The sequence below is a fragment of the Lepidothrix coronata genome, unplaced genomic scaffold (genome assembly GCF_001604755.1).
Source record: "Lepidothrix coronata isolate B3197 unplaced genomic scaffold, Lepidothrix_coronata-1.0 Scaffold84, whole genome shotgun sequence".
Taxonomy (NCBI): domain Eukaryota; kingdom Metazoa; phylum Chordata; class Aves; order Passeriformes; family Pipridae; genus Lepidothrix; species Lepidothrix coronata.
Window position 1 is genome coordinate 2,843,964 of NW_016690264.1, and position 17,700 is coordinate 2,861,663.

Here is a 17,700-nt window from a genome sequence, read left to right on the forward strand (position 1 = left end):
GATGGGATGGGATGGGATGGGATGGGATGGGATGGGATGGGATGGGATGGAATGGGATGGGATGGGATGGGGATGTTGATGGAGAAGGGGAGACCAATGAGACTAGGATTTTGTTAGAGCTGGAGTTGGCACAGAGATGTCAGTGTGGAAGGGTATAAGGAAGTCTTTGGGGATAGGAATTAGTATGGGAGTATCATGGGGTTTGGGGATGTCAGTGGAACTTCAACTGTTGATTCAGCTGAGTGGTTGAGCCGCCAAGCAGGATCAGGGCTGTCCTGGGGCAGATGAATCCATCTTGGTGGCAGGGACCAAGTCCTGCAGTGGGGGCTGTCTGCGCCCCCCAGCCCCCTCTCCTCTCCCCTTCCTGCAGTTGGTGCTCCTGCCACGGGTGTTGGAGTTGCCGGGTTTCCACGGGGCGGAGGCGGCAGCGCGCCAGGAGGAGCTGGAGCGGTACCGGTGCCTGGAGGTGTTTCACATGGCCCCCCCACACCCCTTGGCCCAGGCCTGCGCCCGCCTGGTCTGCAGCGTCTCAGCCCTGATGCACGGCGGGGCACTGCGTGAGTGGGGACCCTGCGGGGATGGGACCGAGGAGTGGGCAAGGTGGAGCCCTGCCCGGGGCAGTGGGTCAGGATGTGGCCATGCCCATGGCAGGGTGGGCAGGAGAGCAGTGACAGGGCATCGGTAGGTGTGGGAAGGTGCAGGCAGAGTGCAGGCAGGTGTGGGCAGGTGTGGAGAGGGCAGCCCTGGCCCCATGCTGGTCCTGCTCCTGCAGCCTGCCAGTGCGACCCACAGGGCTCCCGCAGCAGCGAGTGCCAGGTCCAGGGTGGGCAGTGCGAGTGCAAGCCCCATGTCATCGGCCGACGCTGCGACCGCTGTGCCCCAGGCAGCTACGGCTTCGGGCCCCAGGGATGCAGCCGTAAGTGGTGGGATCTGCGTCTGCCAGGGATCCCTGTCCCTCCTGTCTGTCTCTGTCCAGCCATCAGTTCTCTGTTCGCTGCCTTGTTCACTTGTCTGTACATCTGTCCATCCATGCATGTGTCCATCTCAGCTCTGTTGTCCTGCAGCCCATCCCAGTTCCCCCCTCCATCCGTCCATCCACCCGTCCATCCACCCATCCATCCATCCATCCATCCACCCGAGCCCCCTGTGGATGTTGTCCTGCCTGGCACTCACTTGGCTGTCTGTCCACTCATGTTCTTGTGGACCTGTGTGTCCACATGAGCCCTTCTGTGCCACAGTCCTTGGGGTGGGTGCTGGTCCCCTGCCTGTCTGTCTGTCCATTCCTATGTCCCTGCATCCCTGTGCCTGACTGGAGCCGTGCCGCCCCACAGCCTGCATCTGCTCCCCGGAGGGCTCGGTCTCCCAGCTGTGTGATGCAGTGAGCGGGCAGTGCCGGTGCCAGTCTGGCGCCGTGGGCCGGCAGTGTGACCAGTGCCAGTCCGGCCACTGGGGCTTCCCTGCCTGCCGGCCCTGCCAGTGCAACGGGCACGCTGAGGAGTGCGACCCTCGCACGGGCACCTGCCTGCGCTGCCGCGATCACACGGACGGACGGCACTGCGAGAGGTGAGCCAGGGCCAAGGGGAGGGGATGGCATGGTGTGGCGTGGTGTGGTGTGTGGTGTGGCATGGAATGGGATAGATACAACGAGATAGGATAGAATGAGATATGATGGTATGGGATATTTTGGAATGGGGGAATGGGATGAGATGGGATGGGGTAGGGAGGGATGAGATGGGATGTGGTAGTGTAATATAGGATGGGATGGGATGGATATAATTGGATATAGGATGGATGGGATGGGACGGGATGGGATGGGATGGGATGGGATGGGATGAGATGGGGTGGGATGGGATGGATGAGATTGAGATGGAATGGGATGGGATAGCATGAGATATGATGGTATGGGATACAGTGGAATGAGATGGGATGGATGGGATGATGGGATGGATGGGATGGTGGGATGGCTGTGATGGATCCACTGGGCACTCATCCCTTGTCCTTGCAGGTGCCAGGATGGTTACTATGGGAATCCCGTGCTGGGCTCGGGCCAGCAGTGCCGGCCCTGCCCCTGTCCTGGCTACCCTGGCACGCGGCACTACCACGGGAGCTCCTGCCATGCCAACGAGGAGACCCACCACATTGTCTGCCTCTGCGCACCTGGATACGCAGGTGAGGGGAAGAGCGGGCGCGGTGCAGCAGGGACCACCCAGCACTGGAGCTGCAGGACCCCAGCACCTACAGCCCTCACTTTCCACAGGGCCCCGCTGTGACCGCTGCTCCCCTGGCTACTTCGGGGCTCCGGAGATGGAGGGGGGCGTGTGCCGGCCCTGCCAGTGCAACAACAACATTGACACCAGTGACCCGGGGGGCTGTGACCCTCGCACGGGGCAGTGCCTGCGCTGCCTGTACCACACTGCCGGGCCTCACTGTGCCCAGTGCCAGCCTGGCTACTACGGCAATGCCCTGCAGCGCAGCTGCCGGCGTGAGTGGGGCAGGGGTTCTGAGGCATTTGGGTTAGGGGAATTGGGCTGAAGCAAGGTCTTGGAGTGGGGATGAGGCTTATGGCTGTGGTTGGGTGTGGAGTGATTGGGGTTGTGCAGGGCAGTTGGGTTGGGCAGAATTTTGCGGTGTTGGGGGGTTTGGGGCTTGGGGGTCAGGGCCAGGTGAGGTTTGGGGCTGTGCCTGGGTTGGCGCTGGGCAGGGGACAGGGATTGGGATTGGTGGAGGTTTTGGGATCAGGGGTGTTGGGCCTGTGCATGGGTTTTGAGGCCAGGCAGATCTGGGGTGTTGGGGCCAGCAGGGCACTGCTGAGCCCCAAGTGGATGCCCGCCCTCCTGCAGGCTGCAGCTGTGACCCACGGGGCACACTGGCCTCCCACTGTGCCAATGGCACCTGTGCTTGTGACCGTGGCACGGGAGCCTGCACCTGCCGGCCCAACATTGTGGGCAAGAGCTGCGACCGCTGTGCACCCCAATTCTGGAGCCTGGGAGGTCCAGGGGGCTGCGAACCCTGTGACTGCCACCCCATACATGCCCTGCACCCTGTCTGTGACACGGTGAGTTCCCTGGCACCCTGGCATGGCTCCAGTGCCCTCACGGGGCCTGGTGAGCCACCCAGTGAGCACAGCACTGTTGCTGCAGGTGACAGGGCAGTGCCAGTGCCGGCCCGGGTTCGGGGGCCGCATCTGCTCCCAGTGCCAGGAGCACCACTGGGGAGACCCTGAGCAGGAGTGCCGAGGTGGGGGCACACTCCAGGGGCTGGGGCTGTAGGGGCTCCGGGGACATGAGTTGTGGGGGGAATCTGGGTGCATGGTGAGACTCTAGGGACGTGGGTGGAGACTCTGAACGTGGGACACTGGGGACACAAGGGATTCAGGAGATCTTGGAGACATGGTGGGACCCTGGGGGCACAGAAGACCTTGGTGACACAGTGGGATGCTGGGGACATGGTGGGACCCTGAGGACATGGGGGGTCTGTGGGAACATGGAAGACTCAGAGGACCCTGAGTATATGGTGGGACTGTGGGGACATAGGAGACCCTGGGCATAGATGGGACTCTGGAGACACAGGGGAATATGGTGGGATGCTGGGAACATGGTGCCACTCTGGGGGCATGGGTGTCTGTGGGGAGGCCGGGACACACATCTGACTGTCTCTGCAGCCTGTGAGTGTGAGCCGCTGGGTGCCGAGAGCCCACAGTGCGAGCAGGACAGCGGGCAGTGCCAGTGCCGGCTGGGATTTGGGGGGCTGCACTGTGACCGCTGCCAGCGGGGCTACCAGGAGCCCTTCCCCCACTGCTCGCCCTGCCACCCCTGCTTCGGGCACTGGGACCCGGCCGTGGGCAGCCTGCGGGATGGGCTGCGGCGGCTTGGGGTGCAGGTGCAGGCCCTGAGGGAGGGAGGATCCGCGCTCCCACTCAGCCCTCGTCGCCTGAGGGAGCTGGAGGAGGCCCTGGGACGTGTGGAACGACTGCTGGGCGAAGCGGACAACCCCAGTAGCCCCCTCCTCAGTGGACTGCCCGGGCAGCTGGACGGCACCAGGCAAGTGTGCGCATTGGGCTCGTGTGGGGGGACCCTCCTTTTGTCCCCCAAAAAAGTTTAAGACCCCATCCCCACCCAAAGAATGGAGCTGGACAACTTCTGGAGGCACCTCCAAGAGCTGGAACAAGATCTGGACCAGTTGGCACAGGCAGATGTGCGGCACCATGACCAGCTAGCTGGGCTGAGCCACAAGCTGGGGGGTCTCAACCGAACCACCTCCCAACTCCAAATCCTCCTCGGCACCCTAGCAACGACTGGATTCAGCGGTAAGAGCATCTGGCAAGGATTGGAGGGGTTGGTGGCAGCCATCCTGGCCAAATCCTGACACCAGCACCCTCAGAGTCTTACCGCAGCATCCTGGCATCAGTGGAGGCCTCGCGGCAGGCAGAGGTGGTGGCCAATGGCACAGCTGGTGAGCTGAGCAGGTCACAGGCGACACGACGGGCAGCTGAGCGGGCATTGCGGCAGCGGGGCGATGCTTTCCGCCGTGGCACAGCTGCGGCACGGAAATCCTTGCGGGAGGCACAGAAACGGGTGATGGGACTCAGCATTGCCAGGATCAATGACAAGGTGAGAACAGGACTGGTGGGAGTGGCATGGAGGTCTCTCCCCATGTGGTGTTGAGCTGCCATCTGCACCATTGGCATCATCACAGATATGTGGGGCACCTGGAGACCGGAGCTGCAAGCACGCACCTTGTGGAGGAGCCTTGTGCCGGGACAGTGAGGGCACACGGCGTTGTGGTGGCACGGGTTGTACAGGGGCATTGCCCATCTCAGCTCGAGCCCTGAGCAGCGCCCGTAATGCCTCACAGCAGTTGGAGGTGGCATTAGGGCAGCTGGGTGTTGTGGCAGAGAAGGTAGGAGTGGTGGCTCCATGACACTTTCTGGGGTCTCCTTGTGACCCTTTTGCATGGCCCGCTTGTGCCCTCTCCATGACACTTTGATGTGCCCTTCCATGTTCTGTTTGTGCCCTTTCCATGTCCCTTTGTATGTCCCCTTCTATGCCCTCCTTTTGCCCTTTCCATGCCCCCGAGGATATTAGCCCTGGGTGTCCCTCTTATGCCCCTTCACAACTGTCCCTTGTGCCACCTGTGTACCCACTTGGGCCACTGCTGCACCCTCTGTATGTCCCTTTGCACCCTCCTTCCATGCTCCCTTGCAGGCCCCCATCTTGTCCCCGCATATGTAACCTCATGCCCCCTGCTCACCCCCATGCCCCCTCCCTGGGGCTTCCCTGTGCTCCCTGCTCAGCTGGCTGCCCCCCAGATGCAGGAGGTGCAGGAGCTGGCACGGGGGGCACGGAGCTGGGCGGAGGAGGCACTGGGGCGCTCACAGGCTGCCCACAGCCGCGCGGAGGAGGCGACGGCCCAGCTACGGGATTTCATCCGTCGAATCAAGGCCTTCCTGGCAGGTAGTGTCAGCACCAGGTGGGGCATAATGGTGGGGCTCTGTGTGCCCGCCCTGAGCCCACTCTCCTTCCCTGTCCCTGCAGAGGAGGGAGCCGACCCAGGCAGCATCGAGCTGGTGGCCCAGCAGGTGCTGAACATCTCCCTGCCCAGCAGCCCTGGTCGGATCCAGGAGCTGCTGTGGGAGATGCGGGAGAGTATCAGCCAGCTGGAGGGGGTTGATGCAGTGCTCAATGGCACGGCAGAGGGGCTGGCCATGGCACAGGGGCTGCTGGCGCAGGGACAGGAGGCCAGGTGAGTTATGGGGGATATGCCAAGGTGGGCAGGGTATGGGGTCAGTCTCCCAGCCCTGGCAGGGGCTGGATCTACCCATGCTGCCACAGGGAGCGAGCAGAAGGTGTGAGGGATGAGCTGGTGGAGACACAGCAGGCGCTGGAGGTGGCACGGGTACAGGCAACGGCAGCAGGGAGTGCCCTGCAGAGCGCCAGGAATGCCATCCGGGCAGCTGAGAACAAAGCCAGGGAGGTAAGGGGCACCAGCTGGGGAGTGGAGCCAATTCCACCAGCATAGCCGGGAGTGGGGATGCTGTTTTGGGCATGCTGGGGACAACCGGGTTGGTGCTGTGGGGGCACACTGGGAGCAATAGGGTTGGTACTGTGGACGGCAAGACTGATGCCTTAGGCATATCATAGATAGGGAGGCCGGTACTGGGGGAATGTGAATGGCGGGGGGTGGGTGCCATGTGTTTACCAGGGCAGTGGGCCCAGCACCGTGGGTATGGCAGTTGCCGTGCCTGCCACAGCTGGTGTCCGTGCCTGCCCAGGCGGAGCGCAAGCTGCAGGCCCTGGACGGCAAGGAGACACGGGCACAGCGGCGGCTGCGGGAGCTGGCACAGCGCGTCACTACCCTGCAGGAGCGTGGCCAGAATGTTCGTCACATGGCCCAGCAAGCCAAGGACGGGGCACAGCGTGCCACCTCCACCTCGGGGACTCTCAGCCAGGTGAGCTCCAGCCCTGCTTGGCCGCGGTGTGGCACCAAGTAGGGACGGAGTGCTGGGGGTGCTCAGCCTCACTATCATGCCCTTGTGCCACCAGGACCTGGCGCACGTGACGCAGCGCTACGTGTTGCTGAAGAACCGGGTGAGAGTGCTGGATGGGGTATCTGATGGGGCCCTGCAGCGTGTGACACAGCTGACAACAGAGGCCCGAAACCTCCTGGACAAGGCCAGCAACAGCAAGAGGAAGCTGGAAGGTGAGGGGGAGAACATGGCAGGGGACATTCTCCACCATCTCCTCGTGCATCTCCCTGTGTCCCCCTGGGCCCATTCAACCTGGTGGCCCAGGAGTGATGCGGGCTGGTGACATGGTGGTGGGCTGCACCATGATCGTGTCCCCTGTCCTGCAGACCTAGAGCAGCGCTTTGGGGCCAACGAGCAGGCAATGGCAACAAAGGTGACACAACTGCAGGAGTTGGAGCAGCAGGTCTCGGGACTGCTGCAGGAGATCCGTGAGAGGGCCAACGCTTATGCCACCTGCTAGGGACCACGGGGACGGGGTCGGGGGCCGGTCCTGCCCCGCAGCCCCCTCCGGTCCCCGAGCTCGGAGGTCCCGTCCACTCCGCAGGCGCCTATAGCGCGGGCGCGCCTACAAATAAAGCCCTGAACTGTGTGTGCCTGTGTCCGGTGCCTTCTGCCTTCCCCTGCCTCCTGCCTCCCCCTGCTCCTGCCTCCTGTATTCTCCTGCCTGTCCCGGCCGCTTCGCTCCCCCGCTCCCCACTCCGGCCGGGATCCGCCCCGCGCTTTCCGCACAGCCCCGAGCGCTGCGCCTGCCGCCCAGTTCGGAGGGGCCGGGAGGGACCGGGACGGGGCCGGGGACGGGACTGGGAACGGGATCGAGTACGGGAACCGGCGGGTCAGGACGGGACGGGACGGGACCGCCGGGCACCTGCCGAGCGCCCCCTTTGCGCGCCTTTTGCGCCCCTTTCCGCCCCGTCGCGCCCCGCGATGCGGAGCCCGGCGAAGCGGAGCCCCGCCGCCCTCCTGCTGCTGCCTCTGCTGGCCGGTGAGTCCGCGCCCCCCGCCCAGCGGGGCCGGTGGGTGCCGGGGTCCGGCCCGGCCCCGCCGCCCCGTTTCCGGGCGACCGCGGAAGGGGCCCCGGGCGCGGCGGGGGGAGCCACGGCCCCGGCCCCCCCCTTTGCCCCGCGGCGCCCTGAGCCACCCTCCGCCCTGCAGGGCTGGGGGGGGGCCTGGCCCCCGATTCCCTCCAGGGCTGTGCCCGCGGCAGCTGCTACCCGGCCACCGGGGACCTGTTGGTGGGGCGAGCCGCCAGCCTGAGTGCCACCTCCACCTGCGGGCTGCGCCGGCCCCAGCCCTACTGCATTGTCAGCCACCTCCAGGTGAGTGGGACGGGAACTGGGGGCACTGGACGGGGATGTGGGTCACAGGACAGGGCTGAGGACACACGCTGAGCCTCCCACTCGCAGGAGGAGAAAAAGTGCTTCATCTGCGACTCGCGACGGCCCTATGACGCCCGCACCAACACCAAGAGCCACCGCATCGAGAACGTGGTCACCAGCTTTGCCCCCCGTCCCAAGAAAGCCTGGTGGCAGTCGGAGAATGGTGAGCAGTGGGTGGGGGTGGCAGGGCATCCTGTCCTGTCCCGGGGGGCTCTCTTTCCCTTCCTCCCACGCTGAGGAAGTGTGACTCAGCCGGCGGCCACGGCCGCACCCCTGGACCACAGCCGGGTGGGGGGGACGAGCCCCAGGGAGCCATGGGTGGGTGCTCCCAGCAATCACACCTGTCATCCCCAGGTGTGGAGCACGTCAGCATCCAGCTGGACCTGGAGGCCGAGTTCCACTTCACCCACCTCATCATGACCTTCAAGGTGGGTCACAACATTTAGGGTACCCAGGCTGGGTTGGGATGGGATGGGATGAGACAGGCCCCTGAGGGCTGTGGGGCTGGCCCCCATCCCACCTGGGTGTCTTGCAGACCTTCCGCCCCGCGGCCATGCTGGTGGAGCGCTCGGCCGACTTTGGGCGCACCTGGAAGGTCTATCGCTACTTCGCCTACGACTGCGCTGCCTCCTTCCCCCACGTCCCCCACGGGCCCCCACGCCGCATCGATGATGTCGTCTGTGAGTCCCGCTACTCTGACATTGAGCCCTCCACTGAGGGAGAGGTGAGGCCCCGGCAGCACTCCAGAAGGGTTGAGGGACCCCCTGTTCTCTCCTCACCACCTTGCTGTCCACCCTAGGTGATCTACCGAGTGTTGGACCCTGCCATCCCCATCCGGGACCCCTACAGCCCCTCCATCCAGAGTGAGTCGCCAGCCCTGGGCTCCTGCCTGGCTGCTCTATTTTGGGCGCAGCTATTTTGGCTGTTCTTTCCCTGCTCTGAGCCTCACAGTGGGGTCAGGGCCTGATCCAGCCCTGATCAGCCCTGATCCAGCGGCAGCTCAGGCCCCTCCTGCACCCTGCCCTGTGGGAGCAGCTAAAGGTCAAGCTGTATTGGGTCAAGTGGAGGGGGATGGTTGTGCCATGGCTGCACCCAGTGCTGAGCAGCAGCCACAGTGCAAGATGGAGAGTCATGCTGGGCACAAGATGCAGTGGGTTAATCACCCAGGGCTAAATTTAGACTGGGAGCAGGAGGGGAGGAATCTGCAGGGCAGGGCTTCTGGGAAGCTGCAGTTCTGGGGAGCTGTCCTTTCCTGCCAGGGCCCCCAGGCTGCATCCATCAGGGACAGCTGTCTCCTGGGCACAACCCCCAGTGGTGAATGTCCCACCACCCTAGCACCATAAAGGTGCTGTTCCCAGGGCATTGTTCTGCACTTGTGGGGTCCCAGCCTCTGCAGAGGCTCTGCTGGGGTGTGCAGAGCCCTGGCCCACACACAGGCAGACTGTGCACAGCCACGTGCATGGGAGTTGAACCCCCGCAGTTACATACAGCCCAACCTGGCCACATGCAACCACATGCCTGTGAGCCAAACCATGCACAGCCCTCGGCCAATACACTGTGCTGTAAAAAACCACAACAGCCCAGCCTGGACAGCAGCCCTGCACAGACACCCCATGCCGTGCACAGCCCACCCCAGCCATGCCCAAGCCATGCCCAGCTCCTCTGAACCGCCCACAGCCCACTATGCCATGCGCAGCCCAGCCCAGCTGTGCCCGGCAGAGGTGAGATGTGCATGGATGTGCCCAGCCATGCCATGCCAACGCAAGTCTCTCCCTGCCGCAGACTTGCTGCGTGTCACCAACCTGCGGGTGAACCTCACCAAGCTGCACACACTGGGGGACGACCTGCTGGACTCGCGGCGGGAGATCCGGGAGAAGTACTACTACGCGCTCTACGAGCTGGTGATGCGTGGGAACTGCTTCTGCTACGGGCATGCCTCTGAGTGCGCCCCGCTCAGCGGGGCCCCTGCCACCGCCGACGGCATGGTAGGGCGAGCCAGCCTCGTGTGCCCTGCTGGAGCTGGGTAGCTGCGCTGCCTAGTTCCGTAGCCCCTGACCCATGGCATCCCGGCAGGTGCATGGGCGCTGTGTCTGCAAGCACCACACGCAGGGACTGAACTGCGAGCGCTGCGAGGACTTCTACCACGACCTGCCCTGGCGCCCGGCCGAAGGCTCCAGCACCAACGCCTGTCGCCGTGAGTGCCCATGCTGGCACCAACTCCTGGCACAGTGATCCTGGTGTTGGGGCTGGGAGGCTGCACTGTGCCAGGGGTTTTGGGATGCTGCATGGTGGATGTGATTGAGTGGAGAGTGGCATCCTGCAGACAGGCCGGGAGGTTTTAGGGTGCTGCACGCTGTAGTTGGGGAGGTTTGAGGTTGTGGTGGCTGCATATCAGGGTAAGGGGAGTCCAAACTGAGGAGGTTTGGCACTGCAGGTGCTATCTGCCAGGTGGGGTCTGGGGTGCCACATGCCATGCTGCGGTGCTGTCCCTGCAGGCTGCGACTGCAACGAGCACTCACGGCGGTGCCACTTCGACATGGCCGTGTTCCTGGCCACGGGGAACACCAGCGGGGCCATGTGTGACGACTGCCAGCACAACACCATGGGCCGCCGCTGCCACCTCTGCAAACCCTTCTACTACAAGGACCCCACCAAGGACCTGCGGGACCCCGCGGTTTGCCGAGGTCAGTGCCAGGGGGTGTGGATGTGGGGCAGGCTCTGCAGGGTGGTGCTATGGTGGTCACGGTGCTGACTCTCTCTGCGCCCCCAGCCTGTGACTGCGACCCTGAGGGCTCTCTGGACGGTGGGCTGTGCGACGGAGCTGATGACCCAGCCAGGGGGCTGATTGCAGGGCAGTGCCGCTGCAAGGAGCATGTGGCCGGTCCCCGCTGTGACCGCTGCAAACCTGGCTTCTTCAGCCTCAGCACCGAAAACCCACAGGGCTGCCAGCGTAGGTACCCGGGTGGCACCCACTGGGGGCAGGTGTGTGGTTTGGCATTGCTGCACAATGCTGGCTTTCCGTGCAGGATGCCACTGTGACCCCCGTGGCACGGTGGCCGATGGCAGCCGGTGTGACCCTGTTAGCGGGGAGTGCTTCTGCAAGCGGCTGGTGACGGGGCACAACTGCAACCAGTGCCTGGTGAGTGGGACTGTACTGGGGCCCATGCACAGTTCTTGGTGCTGTAGCATCACAGCTGGGCACTCCTGACACCCTTGCCCTCTGCAGCCCGAGCACTGGGGGCTGAGCCATGACCTCCAGGGCTGCCGGCCCTGTGACTGCGATGTGGGAGGTGCCCGCAACAACCTGTGAGTCTGTGGGGATGCAGGGGGCAAGGGGGATCCCTGACAGCGTCAGGGCTGATGGTGCTGCTGGGGTACCAGGTGTGCCATGGAGACAGGGCAGTGCCAGTGTCGCAGCCACGTGATGGGACGACAGTGTGAACAGGTGGAGCCTGGTTTCTACCACATCAATCTGGACCATTACACCTACGAGGGTGAGGATGCTCGGCTGCATCAGGTAAGGCATGAAAGCGTCCCTGGGGAGGACATCAGGCAGTGGGTGCCCCTTTGCAGGGTCCCCAAGCCAGCGGTGGTCTGCCTTGCTGTCCAGGGCAGAGCAGTGTCTACTGGCCAAGGCAAGGCAATTTTTAGTGTCCCATCTCACAACCCCCACTTGTACCAGGGCTCGGTGGTGGAGCGTGAACCCCCCACAGACCGCCCAGCTTCATGGACGGGGACAGGTTTTGCCCGCATGTTGGAAGGTGGCTGGCTGGAGTTTCATGTGAGTGATGTGCCTTTCTCCACCGAGTATGACGTGATCATCCGCTATGAACCCCAGGTGAGCACCACATGGTGAAGCCTGTGATGGAGTGTATTTCCAAATTGGGAGGCGGTGGTGGGAAGTGCCAGACCGTGAGGCTTTTTGACACTGTCCCTTCTCTTCTGGCAGCACCCGGAGGCCTGGCAGGAGGTGAGGCTGAAGGTGCTGCGCCCCAGCCCTGTCTCTGCCAGCAGCCCTTGTGGAAACACCATCCCAGCCGATGACCAGCTCTCCACCAGCCTCCCCTCTGGTGCCAGGTGAGTGTCTTGCTGGGGCTGGGCTGTGCTGGGGCTCACTAGAGGCACATGGCTGCCCTTGCTCTGCTTTGCTGCCACCAGGTATGTGGTGCTGCCCCAGCCTGTCTGTCTGGAGAAGGGTGTCTCCTACACCATCCGCCTGGAGCTGGGCTGTGCTGCTGCACGGAAGGATCCCACCGCCAGTGTGCTTATTGATTCGGTGAGGGGCAGACAGGCAGTGGGATGAGGAACAGCAACCCTTGAGGGGACAGGATGCAGCAATAGGGGGACATGGGAAGAGAGGGGCATGACATCCTATTGACTCACCCCCCAGCTGGTGCTCCTGCCCCGTTACTCCTCGCTGGAGATGTTTATTGCGGGTGATCCCAGCTCCATGAAGCACCGAGAGACCTTTGAGCGGTACCACTGTGCCCAGACATTCCACGCCGCAGGGCCCTCGCCTGTGGCCGAGCCCTGCTCCAGCCTCCTGCACAGCCTCTCGGCCATCCTGCATGACGGGGCGCTGCGTGAGTACAGCCCTGTGCTCTGAGCTAAGCCCCATCCCACATCAGCCAACACTGACCCTGCTCTCTGCCCGCAGCCTGCCTCTGCGATCCTCAGGGCTCGCTCAGTGCTGAGTGCCAGCCCCAGGGTGGGCAATGCCAGTGTAAACTGAATGTCATGGGACGGCGCTGCGACCGCTGCTCCCCGGGAACCTTCAGCTTCGGGCCAGGCGGGTGCCGACGTGAGTGCCAGCTGGGCAAGGAGCCTGGGCACTCCAGGGCTGGGGTGCCGGGAGGGGATGCTCTCTGCAGCCCAGAGGCAGACACCGTGGGTGCTGTGCCTTCCAGCGTGCCAGTGCAGCCACGAGGGTTCAGTGAGCACTGTCTGCGACAGCACCACAGGGCAGTGCCCCTGCCGTGAGGGTGCCCATGGCCCACGCTGTGACCGCTGCCAACCTGGCCACTGGGGCTTCCCCTTCTGCCGGCCCTGCCAGTGCAATGGGCATGCTGAGAACTGTGACCCTCGGACGGGCAGCTGCCTGCGCTGCCGTGACCACACAGATGGGGAGAGGTGCCAGAGGTAGGTGGGGTATGTGCCCAGACCAGGGCAGGGTGCTGCCAGCAGCCCCGGCCCCTGCTGACCTCCTGCCCACAGATGCGCAGCCGGGCACTTTGGAAACCCAGCGCTGGGCTCTGGGCAGCACTGCCGGCCCTGCCCCTGTCCTGACGGGCCCAGCACTCCCCGCCACTTTGCTGCCTCCTGCTACCAGGACAGCCGCTCCCAGCAGGTTGTCTGCCACTGCAGCCCTGGATACACAGGTGGGTGCACCCACAGCATGCTCAATGCCCTTGGGAGTCCCCCACCCCCTGGCACTGCTCAGTGCTCTGTGCCCACAGGTCCCCGCTGTGACGAGTGTGCCCCTGGGTACTATGGAGACCCGCTGCAGCCCGGTGGGCGCTGCCTGCCCTGCCAGTGTCACGATAATATCGATGTGACGGACCCTGAGGCATGTGACCGGCGCACAGGGCAGTGCCTGCGCTGCCTCTACAACACGGCAGGGCCACACTGTGCCGAGTGCCAGCCCGGCTACTACGGAGATGCCACACGGCACAGCTGCAGGCGTGAGTACCCACTGCCACATCGAGACAGACTTGCCCCCAGCGTCTGGCACATCCCTGGGGACCATGTGCACCCATGGCTGCCCTTGCTTGTGCACAGTGCTGTGAGGTCCCTGCAGCTCTCAGCTGTCTCCTCTGCCCAGGCCCAGCATTGTGGCCCCATCCCTGTCCCCATGCCCAACTTGTCCCATCCCATCTATATCCTCATTCCATGCCCATTCTTGTCCCTACTGCCATCTCATTCCCTCTGTCATCCATCTGTCCCCATACCATCCTTATTTCATCTCTATCCCAACCCTATCACATCTCTATTCCATCCCTATCAGTGGTCCTCATGCTGCTCTCATTCCTCCCAGCTCCATCCAGTCCCCACCCCATCTCTGCCCATTCTCTTTCTCCAACCTGCCTTCACCCTTATCCATCGCCATCCCATCCCTGCCTGTTTCCCCAATTCAATCCTCAGTTTCATCCCCATCTCTGTCCTCATTCTGTCCCCATCCCCTCCCAATCCTCCTCCCATCCCTGTCCCCACTTAGTACTTGTTGGTTCCAGGTTGCTCCTGCAACCCCCTGGGCACCGATGCCAGCACCTGTGGGCCCCAGCAGTGCCACTGCGACAGGCACAGTGGGCAGTGCCACTGCTTGCCCAACGTGGAGGGTCAGAGCTGCGACCGCTGCAGTCCCAACTTCTGGAACCTGGCCAGCAGGCAGGGCTGTCAGCCCTGTGCCTGCCACCCCCAGCACGCACTGTCACCTGCCTGCAACCAGGTGAGACACAACGGGGATAAAGGATGGGGGGATGGGATGAGGCTGGGAGTGCTCTGCAGCAGTGCCAGCCCCAGCCACGCTGTCTGTCAGTTCACAGGGCAGTGCTCCTGCCGGCCAGGCTTTGGGGGCCGGACTTGCACCGACTGCCAGGAGAACCACTGGGGTGACCCGCGGCAGCAGTGCCGAGGTGAGAGCTGGTGCCAGCAGGGGGACCACAGCGGGCCCCGTGGCACACTGACACCACTCTCCCTGCAGCTTGTGACTGCGACCCCCATGGTGTAGCCAGTGCCCAGTGCCACCGCAGCAGCGGCCACTGTGACTGCCGGCCTGGCATCTCTGGAGTCCGCTGTGACCAGTGTGCCCGAGGGTTTTCTGGTACCTTCCCTGCCTGTCAGCCCTGCCACCCTTGCTTCGGGGACTGGGACCGTGTGGTGCAGGACCTGGCTGCCCGTGCCCGGGCGCTGGCACAGCGGGCCAGCCTCCTGCAGCACACCGGGGCTGCCGGCGCCTTCGAGGGCACCTTCCGACGGCTGGAGGAGAACCTGGCCACCGTGCGTGATGTGGTGGCCACCCGCAATGCCACCGCTGCTACTGCCGCCCACTTGACACATGCCACAGAGGGGCTGCGGTGAGCACCCGGCACTGGGCATGGCTCCCAAGGTGGCCCCAGGGGCAGGTGGTCACCCCTTTCCCTTGCAGGCGGCAGATCGAGGAGGCAACGGAGAGGCTGACGCGGTTGGAGGGGGAGCTGACGGCTGCTCAGGACGCCAACTTCAATGCCAGCCACGTGCTGAACGCTGTGGACCGAGGTGCCCGCTCCCTCAACCACAGCCTGCAGGACCTGGAACAGCGGCTACATGCCCTCAAGACCTCCAATTTCCTCGGTGAGCCACACCACAGAGCCAGGCTGGGGCGGTGGGGCTGTGGCCGGCGGTCTGACAGTGCCCCTGCTGCCCTCAGGTGCCTATGACAGCATCCGCCAGTTCTTTGGGGAGTCGCGGGAGGCCGAGCGCCTGGCAGATGCCTCCACCCGTGCCGTGCCCAGCCCCATCAGCACCTCAGCAGCCACCCGTCACCGCACAGAGCAGCTCCTGGCCAGCCACCGGGATGACTTTAATCGCTACAACGCGGCCAGTCGGCGGGCACTGATGGACCTGGCAGAGCGGGCACAGGCGCTGAGCCTGCAGACGCTCAACGAGAAGGTGGGATGCAGGGATGGGACCGGGGGGATGGCTCCCAGAGTTGCCCTGATCCCGCACTGCCTTGCAGGTCTGTGGTGTGGTGGGCAATGTGCCCTGCGCTGAGAGCCCTTGTGGGGGTGCTGGGTGCCAGGATGAGGATGGGGGACGACGCTGTGGGGGTCTGAGCTGTGGTGGAGCCGTGTCCAAGGCTGACAGTGCGCTGGACCGGGCACACCATGCCCAGGAGGAGCTGCGGCAAGCTGGCAGCGACATGGCCCAGCTCTCCCACAAGGTGTGTGGCACACAGGCAGTGGTGGGAGCAGGCGGCACAGCCATGCGCCCCAGCTTTGGGGCTGGCACCGAGGGTCTCTGCCCATGCTCAGGTGGCCGAGGCCAAGGGGAAGGCGGATGAGGCTCGGATGAGAGCACAGGCAGCCCTGGACAAGGCGAACCAGACCAGGGCCCGAGTGGAGAGCTCCAACAAGGAGCTGCGGGAGCTAATCAGCCATGTCAAGGCCTTCCTGAGCCGTGAGTGCCAGCATGCAGGGAGGGTTGGGCCCCCTGCCCTGTGCTGTGGGGCTCTGCACCTGCACCACACTGCGCTGATCCTGCACCGCACCACACTGTATGGTCCCCACACTGTGGCTGTGCCACCCCTGCCCCACACTGCATTGCATGGTCTCTGCCCTGCCCCAACCATCCTGTGCCCTCCAACCATCTCCTGTCCCCTGCCCTCTGCTCCCTCTGCCGCTCAGTCTGCCTGTCCCTTCAATCCTGGGGTGCTGCAGGGGACACACTGACTGCTCCCACCCACAGAGGAGGGGGCTGACCCTGAGAGCATCGAGGTGGTGGCCAGCCGGGTGCTGGAGCTGTCGCTCCCGGCCGCCCCGGCCCAGATCCACCGCCTGGCCGAGGAGATCAAGACACGAGTGCGCAGCCTGGCCAGTGTGGACGCCATCCTGGAGCAGACAGCCGGTGATGTGCGTCGGGCTGGGCAGCTGCTGCAGGATGCCCAGCGGGCCAGGTGAGCCCAGGGATGTGGGGGTGCAGTCCCTCCAGAGCCCCCCAGCGCAGGCTGGTGCTGAGGCCTTGCCATCCGGCTGTAGGTCGCGGGCAGAGGGTGTGCGGGGCACAGCCGAGGCAGTGCGGCAGGCGCTGGAGGAGGCGCGGCAGGCCCAGGGCATGGCCGAGCAGGCACTGCAGCAGGCTGCCGGTGACATCCAGCACAGTGAGAGAACCCTCGGCACGGTAAGAGCCCTGTCCCCGCCACCACAGCCCCACGGCAATGCTCAGGGCCCCATCCCCACTGTGCAGGTGGTCTGACCACACCAGTCCCCTGTGCTACTCTTCCCTAGATGGAGACCCAGACGGGGAGTGCAGAGCGGCAGCTGGCAGGCGCCATGGAGCACATTGGGCTCCTGGACAGACAGACGGATGCCCTGAAGGTGAAACGTGCCAACAACAGCCTGGCAGCCGCGCGCGCCCAGGAGGCAGCGAGCATTGCACGGGACCGCGCCGGCGAGGCCAAGCAGGTGGGTGACTGGGGGGCATGGAGGGCAGCAGGGGTACCCCGAGGGTCCCACTGACCAGCCTCGCTGCCCAGCAGGTGCTGGAGGGGCCACTGCGGGACCGGTACCGGACGGCTCAGGAGATGGTGGAGCACCGGGCACAGGGAGCACGGCAGGCGGGCAGCCGGGCACAGCAGCTGCGGGACGAGGCTGCGGGGCTGCTGCAGGATGCCCAGGGCAAGCTGCAGCGGCTGCGAGGTGAGGCCGGGGCAGGAGGGCGGGGGGTTGCAGTGGCAGGGTGCCGGGCTGACCTATGTCCCCCCTGTCCCTGCAGTGCTGGAGGAGGAGTACGAGCAGAATGAGCGGGTGCTGGACGCCAAGGCAGCCCAGCTGGGTGGGCTAGAGGCCAGGATGAGGGAGGTGCTGGACACCATTAACCAGCAGGTCCAAATCTACAACACCTGCCAGTGATTTCCCGGAGGGGCCTGCACCTCCCCGCCGGAGGCCCCAGCCTCGCCCCCCAGCCTCTGCCTGCCCCTGCAGTGGTGGGCAGGGTGGGGGCTGCGGGGCACCCCCGTGTGAATAAATTTACAGAGCAAGACCGCCTCCCCTCCGCCCCGTGCCGTGGGCCTCGTGTCCTCCCCGGGGGCCCACGGCGGCTTCT

The 17,700-nt window shown here is 64.6% G+C and overlaps 2 protein-coding genes across 2 annotated transcripts in view; both read left to right on the forward strand.

The window, feature by feature from the left end:
- The window catches only part of LOC108500031 (laminin subunit beta-2-like), a 13,974-nt gene extending 6,875 nt beyond the window's left edge, over positions 1–7,099 (forward strand). The window contains exons 20-36 of the mRNA XM_017820511.1: positions 371–557; positions 773–916; positions 1,332–1,563; positions 2,006–2,169; positions 2,258–2,482; positions 2,841–3,055; positions 3,141–3,237; positions 3,662–4,040; positions 4,122–4,306; positions 4,381–4,610; positions 4,696–4,899; positions 5,309–5,453; positions 5,535–5,742; positions 5,832–5,973; positions 6,272–6,448; positions 6,543–6,699; positions 6,853–7,099. Coding sequence (XP_017676000.1) covers positions 371–557; positions 773–916; positions 1,332–1,563; positions 2,006–2,169; positions 2,258–2,482; positions 2,841–3,055; positions 3,141–3,237; positions 3,662–4,040; positions 4,122–4,306; positions 4,381–4,610; positions 4,696–4,899; positions 5,309–5,453; positions 5,535–5,742; positions 5,832–5,973; positions 6,272–6,448; positions 6,543–6,699; positions 6,853–6,986 — 3,225 coding nt within the window. The 3' untranslated portion in view covers positions 6,987–7,099. The remainder of the gene's footprint in view (positions 1–370; positions 558–772; positions 917–1,331; positions 1,564–2,005; positions 2,170–2,257; positions 2,483–2,840; positions 3,056–3,140; positions 3,238–3,661; positions 4,041–4,121; positions 4,307–4,380; positions 4,611–4,695; positions 4,900–5,308; positions 5,454–5,534; positions 5,743–5,831; positions 5,974–6,271; positions 6,449–6,542; positions 6,700–6,852) is intronic.
- Positions 7,100–7,450: 351 nt separating this feature from the next.
- LOC108500032 (laminin subunit beta-2-like) lies at positions 7,451–17,630 on the forward strand. Its single transcript, XM_017820513.1, has 33 exons — positions 7,451–7,508; positions 7,679–7,842; positions 7,930–8,065; positions 8,257–8,330; positions 8,438–8,626; positions 8,702–8,765; positions 9,685–9,887; positions 9,976–10,096; positions 10,398–10,586; positions 10,673–10,852; positions 10,929–11,041; positions 11,129–11,208; positions 11,284–11,419; positions 11,585–11,740; positions 11,852–11,979; positions 12,061–12,178; positions 12,293–12,485; positions 12,560–12,703; positions 12,810–13,041; positions 13,117–13,280; positions 13,359–13,583; positions 14,133–14,347; positions 14,438–14,534; positions 14,603–14,975; positions 15,047–15,231; positions 15,308–15,549; positions 15,617–15,820; positions 15,912–16,056; positions 16,345–16,552; positions 16,635–16,776; positions 16,884–17,060; positions 17,135–17,294; positions 17,371–17,630. The coding sequence occupies exons 1-33, from the start codon at positions 7,451–7,453 to the stop codon at positions 17,505–17,507; spliced, it is 5,352 nt and encodes a 1,783-aa protein (XP_017676002.1). The 3' UTR covers positions 17,508–17,630.
- The last annotated feature ends 70 nt before the right edge of the window (positions 17,631–17,700 follow it).

What these genes read in the sequence shown, in the direction of transcription:
- LOC108500032 (XM_017820513.1), top strand. Translation starts at nt 7,451, where the DNA reads ATGCGGAGCCCGGCGAAGCGGAGCCCCGCCGCCCTCCTGCTGCTGCCT. An exon ending in AGCCCTCCACTGAGGGAGAG is followed by an intron (nt 8,627 to 8,701) that starts GTGAGGCCCCGG and finishes TGTCCACCCTAG; the next exon opens with GTGATCTACCGAGTGTTGGA. An exon ending in AAACCCACAGGGCTGCCAGC is followed by an intron (nt 10,853 to 10,928) that starts GTAGGTACCCGG and finishes CTTTCCGTGCAG; the next exon opens with GATGCCACTGTGACCCCCGT.